The sequence below is a fragment of the Myripristis murdjan genome, chromosome 5 (assembly GCF_902150065.1).
Source record: "Myripristis murdjan chromosome 5, fMyrMur1.1, whole genome shotgun sequence".
Taxonomy (NCBI): domain Eukaryota; kingdom Metazoa; phylum Chordata; class Actinopteri; order Holocentriformes; family Holocentridae; genus Myripristis; species Myripristis murdjan.
Genome location: NC_043984.1, coordinates 26052322 through 26072438, shown reverse-complemented (window position 1 = coordinate 26072438; position 20117 = coordinate 26052322). Strand labels below are relative to the sequence as shown.

Genomic DNA, 20117 nt, shown 5'->3' with positions numbered 1-20117 from the left:
TGTCCATAAGGTCCATGTGTTTGGTGATGTGTGTGTGTGTGTGTGTGTGTAACATACAGCAGCAGATAAGGATGGAGGCATCCCCTATAGAGAACTAGACTCGACATACAGTTCCTTAATTACTTTCTCCTCTCTATTCAGTTCTCTCTCTCTCCTGCTCTCTCCACCAGTAGTAGCAAGGCACATTGGCCTCTAATTGGGGTCCTGATGTCAGCTTTGCTTATCATACATACACACGTGCACATGCACTCACACGCACCACACACATCTTTCTCTCCTGTGTGTTCTCTTTCACTTCCATCACTTCCACCAATCAAGATCATCTCCTTCACTGAGGAAACACTGTTTGGTAGATGGGCACACACACACAAATTCACACTTCCAATTATAGATTCCAGCCAGAGAGACCCTAGTGCACTCTTAATTGATGAAGATCCACCCCCTTCTCCTCTCTTTTTCTGCCTCTATCCCCCACTGCCAGTATGTAGATTCACATCCACTCGCCCACGTGAAGACAAGAGCCAATCCCCGGGGGACTTGTGCACGTAGATACACACTCATTATGGTGGCTACGTGCAACAGTATGCCCCTTACCGTCTTTTCTCTCTCGTGCAGTGTGTGAGCACGTGTGCACGACAGCCTATAAGCATGTGTGTGCGGGGTGTGTTAGTGGCTGTGTGTGTCAATCTGTTTTTTCTTTTTTCTCCACACCACCTAGAGCAAGCTGAATCTCTTACCACTCTTCAGAAGAGCTTGAGATCCATGGATCACAGCGTGAAAACCTGACAGTGTGAATCTCATTAGAGCTCACTCGATCTCGCAGAGTTTTGAGTGTCATATTATTCATATCATTTCACATCGTCTAAGCATCATCTTTTTCTTCTGCTTCGGTCTAGTTATCTCCACAGACAGTCGTTAAGAGCCGTCTACGGTTAAAACGGGTTGAGATTGGGATATTGACACGTTTTAAGAGGTTGCACACAACACACAGTCGTTTTAAGAGTCGAGTCATTTTGCACCTTTAAGCGCTTGGGTGTGATTTACGGCTTCTGTCAGGGCTGTGTTGCACGACACATCGTTCCTTCATTTGTCTAATTACACAGCTCTAATGTACTCATTTTCCCTTGCCTGTCTTCTCCTACCCCCACCAAAGCGCTGTCATAATTCATTTTGGGCCCCGGATAGCTTTCCGTAGCGCAGACACTAATTTCCTCTCCCCTGCTCCCTATGAAAAGGTGCAAATGCCCATGGAGTCCATTGGGACACGCGCATCTGCTGTGTTGCCTGCTCTAGTGTACTGCCATAAGCAAAAAGTACTTTTGTCATATAATACCTAAAACTGAAAATGTCATTATATAGCCGTAGAAACAAAAACCCATTTGATTGAGCTCAGATGTAGAGTTGCACTCAACTGTGGTTTCACCTGTTTGTAATGCCGTGCAGGTGCTTAGTAATCTGTGCTTGGCTGCTGCCAGTGGTTTTGGCCATGTGTTTAAAACCGAACGGTGGATAGCTGCAGTGGAGGGAGGGAGAGGAAGACAGAGGTGGATGAGGGGATGTCAGACTATCAGAGGGAGATGATGGAAGAGTGGTGCAGAAACATCCATGTTGCTTTGCTCATCTTTCTCTTTTCACCCCCCCCCAACCCGCCGCTCTTCCCATTCATGAGTCATCAATCAACAGTGACACATTCGTCCCTGTCGGCGATCAGCCTTTTGCACTCCTGTTCTCTCAGAACGAGGGACGGACCTTTTCTCTCCTCCCACATAGCTGGCGGAAGAAGAAATGGCAGGTTGAGGGACTAACACAGCCAAGAGGTGTTAAACTACCTAACAAATGTCAGTGTGTTCTATGAACCCCCCCGCCAGGCTGCTCCATATCTCCTTCGAAACAACAAACAGCAAACATGTCTAGCCTCGACTTCGGATTATGTAGAGCAGTTGCTTCCGCTTTGCAAAACTCGTTAGGTGCATTTTCATCCAACAAGGCATTAGGGTCATAAAACAAGTGAAAGTACTTTTGCTTGGTTGTGTGTTTGTGTTTTCCCCCCCTTGCCTCTAAGTGCACTTTGAAAGTGACTTATTGTACCCTTGCAGACAGACAGCAGTATGAAACGTTTATGTTTTTTTTTTTTTTTTTTCCCGGACATGCAGGCTTTCAGAGGGAAAAGACACGAAGTGGATCATTGCCAGACTAGACGGCATTTATTGACATAATGGTGGGCATGCATGCCGACAGCTTGTAAATGCGTCCTGTCAAAATGCACTCCGCTGATCGGTGTTCTTTGAGGACACAAAGTGATGGGCAAAAACACACTTGCGTATATTTATACACACATAAACAAACTCACATGCACACAACCAGATGTACAATGCATACAGCATAGCACACATACAGTATGCACACACACACAGAAATATACCAGCCACCCATCGAAAAGAGATAAATGCAGATGATAGGTCCCTGTGCAGACCAAAGTAGGGAATCAATTCAGTGTATGGGCAGGAAGCAGCGCATTTTTGCACACTTTGCATTAAAAATTCTGCTGACTGCAAGTTCAAGTGGCACCATAACGAACGGCATTGCAGTCCAGAAAAGCAATGATGAGGGTGCGTCCTGCCGGCCTGGTGCCTACGCCTCACCTCTGCTGACTTGTGGCTGCTGTAGGCTTTTGCTTGTGAGTCACTGCTTGTTGCACAGGGACAAGGTGAGTCTCCTTCCCCCTCTCTCCGGCCCCCTCTCTCCGGCCCCCTCTCTCCCTTCGTCTCGCATGTCTTCACACCTCAATGGCCGTTGGGTGAGTTGTAAATCTCCACCATCACACCATCCGTTGTTTCCATGACAATGCTCTGCAGATAATCTGCACTGGGGCGTCTTCTGGGCGCATGGTTATGTGGGAGGGGCTTTAACCCCGGCTTCTTTAAATGCAATCAAAGTGTGACACAGGAAAAGGAGTCCCCAGTTAAAATTCTTATTTAGATAATAAGGTACCTTGGCCATCTTTGGGGGGGGTCAAAAGTAACTTTGTGTTTCAGGTCTCATGTTCGTGTGTCAGGTCTCATGTTTTTCTCCCTGGTCCCTTTTGCCTTCTTGTAAGCCACATGCACCTCTGTCAAACTTAATTTCACCCCCACACACAGACACACACACATACACACATTCACGCACACACACACACACACACACACACACACACACAGAGGGAGCTAAATTAAGCCGTGCTGGGCATGACAGTCACATCCAGAGCTGGTAGTGTACACAGCTGATGTGAGGCTCTCACTCCTTCACTGTACAGAGAAGAGCAGGTCACCCCAACAACCGTTGCTTAGAGACCGTCTGTCAGTTCCTCATAGTCGCCAGGCGCTGTCGCCACGGTGACAGATGGACCTGCCTGTCGGAAACCATCACTCCGTGCCCAGATCCTCCAACGTGCGCACACACACATACACACGCGCGCACGGTGTGGATGGACATCATAATCTGCTCAGTAATGGCTTCCATTTAGTGACCGCTGTGCTGCCAGGTTGGCTGTAACAGTGCTTCTCTGTTGGAAGGAGCTGTATGCTGTGTTCAGCCAGGGATACATTACTTTTTGTTAGCCTGCTGCTGTTATTGCAGAATGCAATGCATTACAACATTAAATCCTTGGACAGCATTTTTTTGCTAGATTTGACTTTTTCCCAGTGGAGATGTATACAAAATATGCCAATATTTAAATGCACAGCAACATATATTCATCCTTACCTTGCACTTTGTGTTTGCAAACGGAGGCACCCAGCATTCTCTCCCTTTGCCCAGGGGTTGTATTTTAACCAGGCTTATGGGGCTGTCACATGCAGAAATACAAATCAAATTCTGTTTGCTGTAATTCATGACATATTTTTTCCGCAGGCGGTGAAACAAGGGGACTGTTACTCCATCAGGCTCCGTAAAACATTTTATTGCAATCGTCGCACACACTGGATACTTAATTACGTGGCTTCATTTGGAATTCACATTAATCCATTTCACATTTTGATATGACATTAATCATACATAATACATAGTACACAAATTCAATGCCCTCAGGTTCAATACTGTTTTATTATTGACTGTAAAGCACATATCTTCAGCTGCAAATCTTTAGATTTAGTAAGCAGCGTAAAGCGAGTCGGGTGGGGCCACAGTGGTCTATTATTTGAGAGCTTGAGGCGGTCAGGATTTAGTGTGCTCTCTCACTCAGCCTGTCATCGTGCAGGCCAGGCTACATCACCCACCTGCCCAAAATCATTCTCCCCCCCCCTCATGTGTAATTAGGACTGGAGGTTGGACCAAACATCCACAATGGCTTTTGATCTGGGAACTTCAAACATAATCTGGAACTCTATTTGCAGCATACGTGCGCACTTACACACACACACACACACACACACACACACACGGGCGAATAAATCCACAAACCTGCTTCATGCCAGTGTCATGTTGACTGGAAAATTAAAGTAATATTTGTAATAATTAATGTTATATTTAACCTGCATGTGCATATCAAGTGTTTGACTGATCAAGGGCTTACAGTTTGGCTGATAATATTCTACCAGATTTATTTATTTATTTATTTATTTATTTATTTTCATTATTTACAACTCATTCAGTCACATTCATTTGGGTCGATCTGATCGTGTGAGTCTGTTTTTTTGTGTCTGTATGTATGATGGAAAGAGCACGGTGAGCGACGTTGATGGACAGCAGGGCCAGATTAGTTGTGGTGGACGGACGGAAGGATAATCAACCGTCATCCTGACACTTTGACTGATGGGCATGATTGCTTAACGCCGAGAGGATACGTAGCGTCCACGGTGTGTTTACGTGTCAACGTAATGTAGGATGTTGGTATTTGTTCCGAAACGGGAGATCCGTATTGACTGAAAAGGTGAAAAGGGGAGACGAGGGAGGAGGGGTCGGAGGAGGGGAGGAGGGAAGAAAAGAGCTGCAGACACGATGCAGTTGGCGCTGTCAGTTGTGAATGAACCCAGATGTTTCAGAGATAAAGAAAGAGTGTGTGAGAGATCTTATCCTCTCCAGTTTCCCCTAAAGGATTGACACACAATAGTGCCCTATTTTCCTGGATCAGACGCTGCATAGTCTCACATATGCTTTACATGTGTTAAACAGTCCTGTTGTATGTCAAAGGTATGTCACACACACACACGCGCACAAATTTTATATGCTGTTTTTGCTGAGTTTTAAATATGACAGAGGGCTCACACACACACAGTGAGTTTTGCATTTTATCTTTCTTTCATGCGCTCCTCATTTCCATAACTTCATACAACTGTTTATTTCATGTAGTGCCGAGGGAAGGAGGGAGAAGGGTGTGTTTTGTGCTTTGGGGGTTAATGTCCTGGCTAGATCTAGGCTGTTTCCATTTTTGTCATCTATTAGTTCTTATTTGTGTGTGTGTGTGTGTGTGTGTGTGTGTGTGTGTGTGTGTGTGCGTGCGCGTGCGTGCACTCTGCTGCTCCCTCTAATGATATTTCTGCGCGAACAGGTCACTGTTCATTCATGCGCGGCCCTGTCTGTCATATCTTAAGCACACTTCGATTTATGACAGGAGAGGGCTCGAAAGAAGCCTGCCGGTGTGATAGTGCATGTGCGCGTGTGTTTGTGTGTAGCGGCATGGATGTTTACCAGCATGTGGGGGTGGGAAGGAGCCTAGGATCGAGAGGAGGGGGAGAGAGAGAGAGAGAGAGAGGAAGAGATGGAGGGAGGGAGGGAGGGCGATAATGCTGAGGGAAGGGAAGGGAGGAGGGGGAGGGTGCAGTGAGGTGAGAGAGAGAGAGAGAAAGAGAGAGAGGGAAAAAAAGGAAAAGCGAGCAGAAAAAGAGAGAGACAGGGAGGACGCGCCGACTGCCTCTAGATGCTGGAGCCTTCGACAGCGGAGCGCGGGGCTCAGCGGACACAGGAAGATGGTCTCAGTAAGAGGGGAACTGACGGTTGCCTATAATTTAATGTTCAGTATCTTGGACTCCTTCTCCATGGGTAATGCTACGGCCAGGAGCCCCAGAGCACTGCTTGCCTCTCCTCATGCTTTCTCCTCTCCTCTGTTTTTTGCTTTTTCTTCTTTTTTTTCTTTTTTCTTTTTTCCGGGCTAACTCGCTCTCTAGGATTCTGTCCTTTACTCCAAGTCTCACTTTCTCTCTCAAACACGCACCTAGACACACACTCACGCGAGCGCATTAGACGGGTAGCCGGGGTCTAGTCAAGCACCGGGGGTAGCCCTCGAGGCTGGCCCCACTCGTTCGCTGCACCAGTCAAGCCAAGCGCTGGCCGCGGCAGTGGTGCAGATAGATCGCGCTGCCCCCCCTCCCTCCCCACACGCCTTCTCAGCAAACGCCAGACGCGGATGGGCGAGCAAAGGCATCAAGTAGGGAAAGAGACGAAAGGAGGTGGAGGAGCAGGAGGAGGAGGCGAGGGCTAGATGAGCACCGCTCTAACATCGCTTTGGAGTCCACATTATCTATTGTTTTGTTTTGTTTTTTGTTGTTGTTGTTTTTACACCTTTGTTTTTATCTTCGGCAAATTGTGGAATATACATATCTGTTGGTAATCTTATTTCTTTTTGTTCCCCTCTTTGTTTGGCTTAACAGGGGTGGCACCCGCAAAGAAGAGCCCAAAACTGGTAAGTAAAAAGTCCTTGTTACTCCTTTTCCATGTCATCTGTCCATCTTTGCATCGTCTCCTTTGCCCCATCTCTTTGTCTCTGTCTCCTCTCTCACTTCTCCGTCTCCTGCTTTTTCCTCTTCCACTTTCGCCTCTCTCTGACTCCCCTCCTGTGACTCGGACTGACACTGTGTGTCTGTTTGTGGACGTGTGATGCTTGTGCTGTGTTGTGCTGTGCTTTGCTGTGTGGGGGTGGATCCCTATAGCTCACTGCCACCCACCCCCCACCCCGCCTCCTGCTGTGGCGGGGGTTGGTGCTGGGGGCTTTGATGCACCGCCGTGAGCGGGGTTGCTAACATGCTGATGATCGCATCGCACTGGGTGCTAAGCTTGCAGTGTGAGAGTTGAATGCATGATCATAGCCGAGAGAAGACCTCTTCCTGTGATATGTGCTGCATTAACAGGAGGGACCCTGTTGACTGTCTGACTGAATGTAATTGCCAATTTTTTTTCGCAGGATGATTTTGAGCTGGCTCCTCCTTACAGAGATTACACAAGGAGGGTATGTGATGTCGTTTAGACGGGGTGAAAGTTTTTTGGGGTAGGAGGGTTGTTGGTGATGGGTTGGAATGGTGATGGGTTTGTTTTGTGTCAGTTAATGATGGTGAAGGGATGTTTGTTTACTAGATAAAAGGTGATACTGCTCTGTTTTGGTAATGGCATGTTAAAGCAGGATTGAGCATGCTGACAGATTATATTCAGTTGCTGATATGAGGCTGTGTCAAAGCTGCCTTTGTACTATAACATGACGTAAAGATGCTTAACTATACTCAGCGGGCTTCTAGTGATCCACCCATTGAGGTGTTAATGGTTGAGGATGATGAGTAATGATAAGGTATGGCTAGCTGCTAATGCTGAGATGCACTGAGACAGTGAGCTGAAGGCTGGGTCATTGGTAGGCAAAGCAGGGCTGAGCTTGAGGCTGGAGCTGGGGATGCAGCAAGGATTTGTTTTCATTGCCCCAGCTGCCCATTCCCCCCCCACCCCCACCCCTCCACTCCATCCTCTGTCTCCTTAATAAGTTATTGGAGCAGGACAAACCAATGTGTTAGACCAGCCCCGAAGCACAGAGGGAGAACAGAATGACTGCAGGAGGTCAAATCTAATAGATCCATCAAGTACATTTCCAAGAGATTTGTGCTCATTTGAAATGGGGGTGGGATTTGGATTTTGTATTTATCAAATTGACAGAGAAATGAGGAGGGGAAAAAAAAAAAATACTGTCTCATTTGCTAATGGAGGCGCCATTTTGATTTGATGGGATGGAAGTGATGAAAAAATAGTTTGGTGGTCAGGCGAAACGGTATTCTTGAGGTCTGACTTCAGCATCACTGAAGACCTGTTTTTGTGGCTAATTTTATGACTCCATTGATTTTGACTTGACTGCAGCACCAAACAGGATTACTCAGATAACTCTCCTACAGTACGTGTTTTAACCGGTTCCACAGCTCTGGCTTAATATTTGCTTAAGTGTTGAGTTTCTTTTATGTCTAACAAGGATGATGAATATAAACATGAATTGCGGAGGTGTGGGAGGCTGATTCAGGGAGTAATGAGTCTGAATTTATTGAAGACATGGCTGCACTTTGAAGGCCAAATGCTTTGATATTTCAGTATAAATGTGCTGCTTGCCTCCACCCCTTTCCAGTGTATTTTTGTCCACCACATACGAGGGATAGGGAGGTCACGTGATGCTGGGAGCCTGGACCGCTGTCATTTTCTGTTACTGTCTTACAGTATTAGTCTTTCTTTCGCCTTTCGTCTTTCTGTATTTTTGTTTCTTTCTGTCCCTTTGCTGAGTATTTTCTGGCTAAGGCAGCAAAGATCTGACCATGAAAGAGGATGCCGTGACAAAGATCATAGACAAGATTTGAACTTGTGTTGCAGTCAGTGCACTTGTACTTGCACAGGATGGTATACATTCTACCCTGCTCAAGTACCCGTCCACTGGAATCCTTGGGAAGCTGCTTAAGTGCCCGTGTTATTTGAGGGGCCAGTTGAGATTTATGGGGATTTTTATATTTCTGGCTCCACAAGTAAAATCCTTTCCTCGTTTCAAACCCCATGAGTGTGTCATGCACTCATGAACATCTTTCCATATGCAGCAGGGGATGCAGCTCCTTGTTAATACATTCCACTCCGTTAAACAAAAGGAATAGACAATGTACCCTCGTCAGTTGAGCCGTATTTTTTTCTCCCATAGCTGAATGACTTAATCATGAGAAGCCATTGAGGTCTTTGTTTGCTAAAAGAATCCTCTGAATAAAATAGCTTGATTATTCTTTGTCTTGCATAAGAAAGCAGGTGTAGAAACTGGCTCAGCAGTGGAAGAAGGAGACATAGACTCAAAAATCTTCACCTGGAGCTTTGTTTTATAGCTGTCACCAGTCAAGTGCAAAGTGCAGTTTTGCAAATGTGAATTGTAGGAAAATAATGTACACAAATGGAAAAATATGAAAAAGAAAATAGAAAAACTGAGTAGAAAGCTCTTCAAATTATCATGAGGAAACTTACAGTAGGTCAAGCAAACACAAGAAAAATGACCAACACAAGGCCCCTGGCTGTAGGGTCCAAGCACTCGCTGTCTTTCTGGGCCGCAGCTGCAGCATGGAGAGGAGCCTCTACTCCTGGCTATATACTGGAAGCCCTTCCTATAAGACAAACAACAATAATTGAAAGCAGTTAAGCAACATATGCAATATTTACATTTAAAAATATTTCTGTGCATGTCAACACCCCACTCAATCTATCCTGACACAGAAATATGTTTTATACATGCTTATTTAGGGCTCCTAAAAAAGTCTTTCTGCAGTACTAATAAAAACACTCCTCTGTCTGTGCTAGCCTACATGTGGTACATTCAGGGTCCCTCTCTCTACTAATGACTTTGACAGTTGGACCAGGAAACTCTGCGTGAAGGTGATGATAGATGAAAACAGACAAAACACTGGGTAACCCAAGAATATTTTAGTAAATGACCTTGGAATTAAACTGCGTGTTTCTTCGTGGTATTTCCTACAATTGGTTGTGATTACTGTTAATATGCACAGCACACGGGGCACGCCGCTGGCTCATGTGGTAGAGCGTGTATCGCACATCAAGGCTGTGTCTTCACTGCAGCGGCCCAGGTTTGAGTCCGGCCCAGGCCTCTTTGCTGCATGTCCCTCCCTCCGCTCCTCTGCCTTTTCTGTCTCTGCTGCCACCATCAAATAAAGCAGAAATGCCCAAAAATAATCTCTAGTGGAACAATGGTGTTAGCATAGCACAACACAAGTAGCAACAATCCTATCCAGCAGCAAGATGGTGATAAAAATAGAATTGTATGTCCCTGGGCTGTGTGTAAGAGCTGTGTGCAACCCACTTATTAGAAGTCATGGGGTAACCCCATGACAGCAGGTTTCTGGTTGACAGCACCAGTTGAGATTAGACCATCTTTTAGGATCTGCTTGCCTTTACTCCAAGGAGCCCCAGAGACGCAACAAAAACGGCCCTTTATCTTTTTTTTTTTTTTTTTTTTTTTTAGTCTCATCCTAAATTCCTGTCTTTAGTTTTTTGCTCACAAACCACAGCCCTGATTCTTCATGTCTTTCTTACTGCTGAGAGAGCGAACCCCCCCAACCGCCACCCCCTTTTTTTCCCCCCCTGTCTGTCTGTCTGTCTGTCTGTCTGTCAATTTTTGGTTCAGCATCCATCATCCTCCTCCATGTTCACAGGTGTGCTGACAGAATTGTCTTTGAATAGTCAAATGATTTCCATGTGCTGATCCCATCCCACCTCTTCAACAGCAGTTGTCAAGGAAGGACAGTCAGAACAGCTCCCAGCACAGTGTTTCCAGCCACCGGAGCGCCCACACCGACTCGCCTGTGCACCCATCCCTGGCCCCCCCTCTCAGTGAGAGCTCCGCCCCCCCGCCCCCCTCCCAGCCTCTGCCGGGGCTGCCACCGCAGGACTCCCCCGCAGACGGGACCATCCAGAGGAAACCAGACCCCTTCAAGATCTGGGCCCAGTCTAGGAGCATGTATGAAAGTAGGCGTAAGTATAATATTTTTTGGTGGCGGTTGGATAATGGCTGCATGGGGCTCACGGTGTCTGAATGGTACTGCATGCTTGGGAGCAGGATTTGGGATAAGAGATAACCCTCGTGCATGTAAGTATCGGTGAAAATTCTCAAGAAAGCAACAGAGACTCGTCTTTATTTTGATGTTCCTGTTCTGTCCCTGGGAAGGACTGTGGTCTCCACTGCGGTATGCTAGGGATGTTATATAGCATGTCTTTGAAACTCATGAGTCATGTCTTTAGTAGATAAATATTTGCCATTAGCACACTTTGCAGTCAAAATGGACCTGTCAACATGTAATGACTCAGCTGATCTTCTACACATATGCATTTTCAACATGAAAGTATTCTCAAGTAGTACAGAGGGGTCTGAGTTTCTCCATATTATATTGAAAGTAGTAACAAGGTGTCTGAGTTTCCCCATATTTTACTGAAATTGGTAATTTCATTGTAATAGTTCAGTAGACTGGTTATTAAAACCTGCTTAATATGATTATTCAAATTTGAAACTGAAGCGGCACTTTTATCAAGGAGGATCATGAAATGTGGTTTTAGATTCGTTGGACATTTCTTTATGTAATCTCTGGAACAGTCAGATCTGCAAAGTTAGCTTTGACTTCGTTGTCATTATCAACTTAATTGAAATGCAAATAAAATTTAGTCACGCATGCCTGGAAATGTTTCTGTTACGAGTTTGACAGTGTGTCTTCAAGAGATTAATTTGATGGTATGAAAAGTTTTCTTGCCAGATAAGCGTTTAAGCAGTGAGGGTATCAATTAGACACTTAACTTGCCTCCTTGTATCAGGTCATCCTTTTATATTCCTATGTCTCATCATATAAGTGAAGATTTAACCTCTATGTGCAGACTAGACTGAGTGTGGGAACAGCTAGTTCCACTATTGGTTTTACAGTGTAAACTTTGTCCAGCACTTGCACCGCTACTGGATGCCACTTTGGCCCAATTATCGACACTGACACCACTGACACACTTTTACACTACACTTCCCCTCAGAGACCCATCTCCTGACAAATGGGCATATAATTAGAAGCTATAGCGGAGTGGATGTCAGTAGATTGCATATTCCCACTCATTGTCTAACCATGCCAAAGCTGGGGGATAGCCTCCAATTAACAAGAATATTCCTCAAATCCACTGTCAAGTTCAGCGCTTGGAAATATAGGAGTCTGCACAGGCTAAGAATCCTCAGCATCTAATCACTTTCCCAGGCGCGACTGTTCTTGTCAAGGATTTTTATTATTTAGATGCCTGTGAAGAGGAGAGTTAAAAGAACGGCTGAGCGTGGGCTGCTAGCACTGTAATCTGCTGGTGACATACCACAAGGGGTTGAGAGGACAATGGTGTTTGATTTAGAGAGGGAACCAAAAGAAAGACGAACAAGGCAGGCGAAGGAGATGGCTCCTACATCCCTGTCCTAAGATGATGTAATCTCAACAGGGGTTTCCTAAATTGTTGGCATTGCACTCCTCAGTACATGTGCATGCAAGAGAGAGGGGCAAATATAATAAGGTGGAGAGGGAGGGCATGCAAAGGGTGCACAAATAGAATTTCAGAGAGCAGTGTTGTAGAAAAGCACAGATGGGATGTTGGGCAGAAGTGTGAGATAGAGAGAGGGGACTTTCACAAGGAGATCAAGGGATTCGGAGGAGCAGAAAATGACAGCAGGAGAGGACAGCTGACCTGTATCAGCAGGTGTAAATCCTCCATTTCCTCGTGTTGTGCTCTCCTCCTGAAAATCTGCAGTGTGGACCCCAAAGGGCTCAGGCCCTGGCTACAGCAAAGACATTAGTCTACGCAACATTACCGCTGTGATGAAGCATTCAGCTAAGAGCTTCTGAGATCAAGGTCGTAAACACATCATTTGGAGGCCAATCTCAAAAAAAAAAAAAAAAAAAAGCCGAAAACCTGCACAGCATTTACCTATTCTGGAAACTCTGGCCGCAGATTAGAGACTCTGGGAAACCTGCCTATGCTTGATTGGCCCTCATTTTGGAAACTGCTCAGTTTTACAGAGGTTCCCATTTTCATTTCCTCAGCATTTTAACTCATTTGAGCTTGTTCTTTTGCAATCACCACCTCTAGCACAACAGCACTGCGCAGATCCCTCCGTCTCTGTACGTGTATTGATCGATTTACGCGTAGTTGCCTCAGTATGAGGATCATTTATAGATCTGTTAATTGACATAGGCAGGGTGTAAGCGCCCAGTCGACCCCCTCAGTGCAGGTGCAGATTGCTACAGTTAGCCTTTTGACTCTACCTCTACCAGTTCCTACACAGTTGCATTGTGATGGATTGAGAGAGATAGCTCTACTCCGTGGGGATTTTAACTGTTGACTGAGGGAACAGATTGGAAGCAGCCTGGTTTTGCCTTCTGCCTTTCTGCCGGCTCTTAGTGGCTCTACTGGCCTTGGCAGCCGCGGCTAGGCTGGAGCAACAGGAATCTCCCAGGCTGTTTGCTCAGGGGTGCGTGTTTGTCAGCACATACTACACAGCTGTGGCCATAAAAATGCATGCACATACATGAACACAAACATCCATACATGCATACATCCATATGTAAATACATGCACGCATAGAAATGCATAAACTAAAGAAATGTATGTGCATGTTGAAATCAGGCCACACACGTACGGACAAGATGCACTCACACACATATATGCTCCCCTCCTCCCTCCACTGGCTCCCAGTAGCCCCCCTGAGGCTCTCCCATCTCCAGTGCTACATGAACCATGAGCTGTCAGCTGCTGCAATGTGCTGCATCTTAGCACCATAGCACCTTTTTGATGATTAGTGCGCACACACATGTCACACACACATGTCACACACACACACACACACATTCTTTTCTCCTGTAGATTGGAGTGGACTGTGAATCAGACATACTGCTGAGCCTTTCTGCTCAATAATATATAGCCTATTCCAACATGTATCACCACTGCTGACGGGTGGGAAGTGCTCTTTGACTGTGAGAAAAGTTGAAGTGGGGTTGCGTGTCACACGTCGCCTCATAAAAGAAGCAGCATAGTTCATCGGATTAGTAATGTCCGTTCTGTGGGAGCATCACAGAAAGTGGTGGATGTTTTGAAAAAGTTGTGAGGGATGTTAAAAAAAAAAAAAAACTATTTTAGTTTCAGACATCAGTAAGGAGTTTCATCCAGATATTTTTAAGCATTCAAGGTGGCTTCTCAGAATTCTTTAGCAGGTTGTCTAGCTTTTGATAGTTCATTTAAGCTCTATACCTAGAATAGAATTCCTTTTTTTTTTATGGATCAACTCGCTAAGTTTTGTACCTGAGAATAGATCTTTTTTTATCCTTTGACGGATCAGTTACTTCATCTTTTGCCAAAGCTTCTAGACAGATTGCTTGTGCGCAGTGGTAGCTCAGTGATGTAGATCAGAACAGTTGGAAGGAGGGTTGTTTGCATATCGACACAGCCAGACCAGTGGATTGATTCCCTGAGAACAGCAGGTGCATTAGTTATGGCCATGCTGCTGTCTGCATCCTCTTTATGACTTGAAATCATTGTGCCTTCACAATGTCAAGCCTAGGGCATGACTTATGGTTTGATAATGACGTGTTTAATGACTAATGGTGTGCTGGTGCTGAATTTCCTTAGTCTGGACAGTGTGTCGGTACAGTGCGGTTACTGGGGCAGGTAGCGGAAGTCTCATCGATTGGCTGTTGATATTAATGCAGTAAAGATAATGGTGATTGCTTGTTGTTGTTGCTGCAGTTCCAGACTTCCAGGAGCAGGACATCTTCCTGTGGAGGAAGGACACGGGCTTCGGCTTCAGGATTCTTGGAGGCAACGAGCCAGGGGAGCCGGTGAGTTCGTTTTTTTTTTTTTTTTTTTCTTTTTCAGTTTTGATAGATATTTATATGATGTATATAAAATGTGGCTAATAAGATATTGCAATTTTGTTGTCTGAGTGACAATGATTTGAATTACACATCAAGAAATAAATATTTTTTGCCTGATTTAATGAAAACTACCCTGAATTCAGAAAACTTGTCTGATCTGTGATCCTAAATTTTTTTTTGAACACATGTCCCTTTTCTAGCTCCATTTTCCTTTTTATCTTCCCTCAGTGTGCAGTAGCTTTTGTGTTGGACTCAAACAAATTCATATCAGAGTGATCTCTACGACGCTGTTTCTTTTTGATCTGGCCAGTGTAGCCTCAATCAGTCAAAAAAACACCCATCTCGCACACCACTTTTTTCCTTCTCCTTTAAAGAGGCCAAGTTGTGTTCGTGTTCGCTGGCCTGCGCTGCTCTTTTTTGAGGGAAGTAAAATAATGATTCACTGGAGAGCTTGGGTGGGTTGACTACTGAGCTTTAAAGAACAGAAAAGATGCATTTGCAAGGTTTAAACTGAACCAGGCGTGTACCACACGTTAACTGGGATGGCTGTTGTTGTTATTATCATTATTATTCATTCATTTGTTTGTTTGTTTGTTTTTTCACTGGACAAAGAAATACATTTCTGGGCATTGTTTATGCCTTGAGTGTATTTATAAATCCTCTTTCCATGCATACACCCACAGGACCTTTATCCCACATAGCTGTTGGAAGTCCTTACCCATCTACCTATGATTTAGGTTTGATTAAGATTCAGATTCAGATTTATTACTCAAAGACCACAATTGTGGTGTGGAGTACAAATTACATTATGTCTCAACAACCTCGTGGTAAAGACAAAGAAAAAGAAAAAAAAGAAAAAAAGGGTTAATCAGCAATGGGCATTTTCATTTGAACAATGGAAATACATTACAGAGAAAAGAGCCAAGTTTATATAATAGTTGCTGTTTGTTTGTTTGTAAAAGATCTATACATTTGACCATAGTTGAGCACACAACTAGTCACAAGTCTCATCCATCTGTCCTGGATGTCTTGCAGATCTACATCGGTCACATAGTAAAGTACGGTGCAGCAGATGAAGATGGACGTCTGCGGTCCGGTGACGAGCTGATATGCGTGGACGGCACAGCGGTGGTGGGCAAGTCTCACCAGCTGGTGGTGCAATTGATGCAGCAGGCCGCCAAGCAGGGCCACGTCAACCTCACCGTCCGACGCAAAACCAGCTATGCCGGTAAGGAGTAAGGGGGTGAAGATGAGGGGAGGCTGTTAGAAACCTGCTGACAGCTCCAGAAAAGTCAGTGGTTGGCTACCACTCCCACATAGGTTTAATATCTTTCTGTTGGCTGAAGTTCAAAAGCTTGTCCAAGGTTGGCAAATGTTGGCCGGATCTACTACAGACCTAAGGCAAGTGTGAGAAAATAAGAGCGTGAGATGGGAATAAGGACTATGGACCATTAAGTGGCTCAAGGGTAGTCTTTAATGTCTTTAAAGTGAACTTATCGTCTCAACAAGGAGAGCATTTCTCATGCAGCCTCTCAGTGTCAGTTTCCTGTTTGCTGCTGTTTGCACAGTGTAGCTGGTCAGTGAATGCATTCCATGTGGTAATCAGCAATGCAATACATTATTTATTGAACCCTGTGCAGAGCAGGAAAAAAATCTGATTGATCATTTGTATCAGGTAGTATTACGTAATCACAGCAGTGTTATGTAATCACAGTATTCAGTGTAGATGAACGATGTTATGTGTTTTTCACGGCAGAGGCTCCCATTTATCTTTATCACGCTTCCATCAGGAGCCCCGGAACCTGGTTGTTATTTGAAGAGTCGGCCCCTCTCCTTGCTCCTTAACAGTCTGGGCATGTCACGGTAGCACTTGGCCACAACAGCGAAAAACACCCCCATCCCCATCCCTGCCCTTGCTTAGCTCAGCCCGGCCCTGCCCCACAGCTGGCGATAAAGAAGGACCTATAAATGTGATGGAGAGGGTGGTCAAACCTCCGCCTGATGAAAACAGCCAGACATAGAAGATAGACAGAGCGTCGAAAACACGAGATGCCTTCCCAGCGCAGCGTTGCAGGAAATGAAATGTTGAAAGCAGTGTTCAAACACAACAGGCGTGCTGCATCTTTAGATTCCCCCCCCCCAAAACAGATCAGTGAAAAGATTGTTGGAGAAGCTCTTTCCCTAAAACTGTCTAGCTTTTATTCTGTCATCATTAAGCTAGCAGAGTGCAGAGAGATGACGGCCTGGGTTGATTTACAGACTTTTTTTTACTTTCAAATGGTGCCGATGACGTAACAGTTTGCTGACTTGTCAAGTCTGACGGTTGTGTTTTTAGCTCTTATCGTTTTATGTACTGGTCTGTCACTCCACTTTTCTCCTCCATTATCTCCCATTCTTCTTACATAACGTTGGCTGGCCTGATTTGGCCTTAACCCTTTTCTTTCCGTGTCCAATGCTTTACCTATCTGTCTTCATGCTTCTCTTGATCATGTTGTGTTGCCTGCTGTTTCTGTTCTGCCTCACATCCCCATCCTCCTCGCCCCATCTTGCTCAATCCATAAATCTCACTCCCGTCTCTTTCCTCCCACTGTTTCCTTTCTACCCCCTGCCGTTTCTTTCACCGTTCCACCCCATATCTCATCTTCCTCCCTCTCTCCCCCTGCCCTCCTCCCTCTTCCCTCCCCCAGTTAAAGCCGAGGGAGACGTACCCCCTTCACCGGCCTCCTCCCACCACAGCAGCACCCAGGCGCCCAGCCTGACAGAGGAGATAGGGAAGCGCACCCCACAGGGCAGCCAGAACTCCCTCAACACGGTCAGCTCCGGCAGTGGCTCCACCTCTGGCATTGGCAGTGGGGGAGGGGGCGGTGGGGCAGGGGGCAGCGGCAACGCGGTGGCGGTTGCGGCGGCGGCGGCTGCTCCCACCTCCTCTCAGCCCCCCAACGCCTCCACTGCTGTGTCATCCTCCACCCTGCAGCCCTACGACGTAGAGATCCGCCGCGGGGAGAACGAGGGCTTCGGTTTCGTCATCGTCTCGTCAGTATCACGGCCTGAAGCGGGCACCACGTTCGGTAAGAGCTGCCATGTCGGGTGGCGTTTTTGTTTATGGAACATGTTGACACACTGACAGGAACAATGTTTGTTGTTACACTGTTGTTGGTTGCAGATGCACATATTGCAAAAAAATTAGTCCTATTCAGCAAAACAAGAAACGCACACTTTCACTCATCACTAGGGCCTTTTATCTTCCCATCTTTATAGACTTTCTTTGTATCCACACTTAAAAACTCTGAACACTAAATAGCCTGACAACCAGCACAGACTCTGGCTATTTACAGTCCCACCAGATCAATACCAGCGCTCTTCAAAGAAGTGGTTCTTCTTTCCCATTTTCTTCTGAGCCTGTCAAACCAAGACACCAAAACCCTTTCTTCGCCTGCAGCTGCTGCTACACTCACACAAGGCTTTCATAATTGATCACAAGTGAAGTGGGTCTTACATAAGGCACTTGTATTATTCAGCTGCACTTAAATGGCTTCTGCCGAGCAGGTTGGCACTAAGAGCCTAATGACGACTTAATGAGCCCGAGTGCAGCAAGTAGGATTAATAGGGAAAATGATTAAAGAATAGTATGTCATACTTAAGTATGGGACGCAGAAGAAGTTCTGATCCAGAATCAGCTTACCTGAACTTTTTGGCTATTTGGCCTCTCTTGGCCAACAGTTAACATCTCATTATCTCTGTGAATAGGTCACCGTGAGTTTTTCATTGGGGACTATAAGCAATTAAATTAATCTTCAAGAGCACAAGATTAAATGCAGTTTTGTCCATTTGGCTTGGTCCCACATCTGTTTTTTTTTTTTTTTTTTCTGCATAATACTAGTTTGCTTTTTGCATAGTATTAGTTTCTTTTCTGTGCAGTGTGCTCTTGGCCCTGCTGCCATGGCATCCTGCCTACACCCCTATGACATCCCACTTTTTCTGTGTGCTGGAATCTCTCTGGGTGTGGGTGGGTGGACTAAAAATGCCCTTTCGCTGCTCAACTTCACCTGGTGGCTAACAAACTAAAAGCTCTTTTTCTCAAGCAGTGGAAGGCATTGGCAAGAAAATGAGTTTTATTTGATTTAATATGACATGTAAAATCTGATGGAAATCCATGGCTACAGGCCAGGAGTGAATAAAGTTTCAAATATTTAATTTGTCCATAGCAGTGATGGTGCGGGAGAGGAGCTAGCGCCCATCTTAACTCGCCATATTGCTGCTCCTTGGAAAAGCGTTTCCTTTTGCTCAGGAATCCAACAGCAGCTTAATCTTTCTTTTTTTTCCCCTCTTTCTCTTATCCACCCTCCACTCAGCAGTTCATAGCCCAGCAGACCTAGATTCAGTTAGAAAGACAGGAAGAGGTCGAGGCGAGAGAACTTTGTAGTTGCATGAAAGAGGGAGGCGGGTGGAGAGATGAATGAGGAATAATGAAAAGGGAGACGGAGAAAGAAAGAAATGATTGTGTGCTCCATTTCTCTCCGGTGACTGATGGCAGAATGCAATAGAGAGACCTCAGGGTAGCTGGTAAGATGTCAGCTCTGATGTATACGTTTGTCGTCTCCAAGTTTCTGCAGGTGTCGGTATTAAGGGTGCCAACACTGACACAGTTTTCTCATTATTAGCTTTTTGCTGCATAGACTCGCCCGTGCAAATTGAATAATGATATCCGGTTTTGAGAATTGGAGCTGGGGCTGCATTTGAAAAGGGAGGAGGAGGAGGAGGACTGCCGTATTCAAGAGGAAAATATTGGATGCGGAGTTAAGCTCAATTTTCTCACTGATTAATTTGAAAAACCAATTTACAAGAAAAGCATTGAGATTCCCATTCTTTTGCAGAGAACATTAAAATTTGCTCTTCTTTGCCAAACTTGCATTTTAATCTGGCATTTTTCTGAGCAGCTTCTCACAATGACCTTTGGCTTGGCTGGCTGTTGGTGAATTAACCCTTAACTTTCTGCCCTTCTTTCTCTCTGCTCCTGTCTTCTTTTCCTTCCCTTTTCTTTCTCTCTCCAAATGCCACACCTTTCTCTTTCACACACACACACACACACACACACACACACACACACAAACGTGTTCATGATGACAATAGCTGGCAATGCATGTGTTGCCATGCCTCACAAAATAGGCCGCATCATTGAGGGGAGCCCGGCAGACCGCTGTGGGAAGCTGAAAGTTGGCGACCGCATCCTGGCTGTGAACGGCTGCTCCATCACCAACAAATCCCACTCCGACATCGTCAACCTCATCAAGGAGGCCGGGAACACCGTCACACTACGCATCATTCCTGGAGATGGTGAGTAGGACACGTCGCGCACAATGTCATGTTGCAGTCGCAGTGTGCACCCTCAGGCTCACAGAAGGGGTATCCAAGGTCCTCGCATTCATGAAGATTATCTGATTTGCTCTCTAGCATTCCCTCCAGTTGGGTGCCATCAAC

At 45.5% G+C, this 20117-nt stretch overlaps 1 protein-coding gene across 6 annotated transcripts in view; it reads left to right on the top strand.

Annotated features, from left to right (window-relative positions):
- The window catches only part of magi1b (membrane associated guanylate kinase, WW and PDZ domain containing 1b), a 151765-nt gene that overhangs the window by 118082 nt on the left and 13566 nt on the right, over window positions 1–20117 (top strand). For 2 of the 6 annotated variants that reach the window (XM_030051245.1, XM_030051242.1), the window contains exons 13-19: window positions 6627–6658; window positions 7157–7201; window positions 10485–10731; window positions 14512–14603; window positions 15675–15867; window positions 17327–17707; window positions 19770–19973. In XM_030051245.1, the coding sequence (XP_029907105.1) occupies window positions 6627–6658; window positions 7157–7201; window positions 10485–10731; window positions 14512–14603; window positions 15675–15867; window positions 17327–17707; window positions 19770–19973 (1194 nt within the window). The remainder of the gene's footprint in view (window positions 1–6626; window positions 6659–7156; window positions 7202–10484; window positions 10732–14511; window positions 14604–15674; window positions 15868–17326; window positions 17708–19769; window positions 19974–20117) is intronic. The other 4 variants (XM_030051243.1, XM_030051244.1, XM_030051246.1 and 1 more) reach the window with 4 other exon arrangements.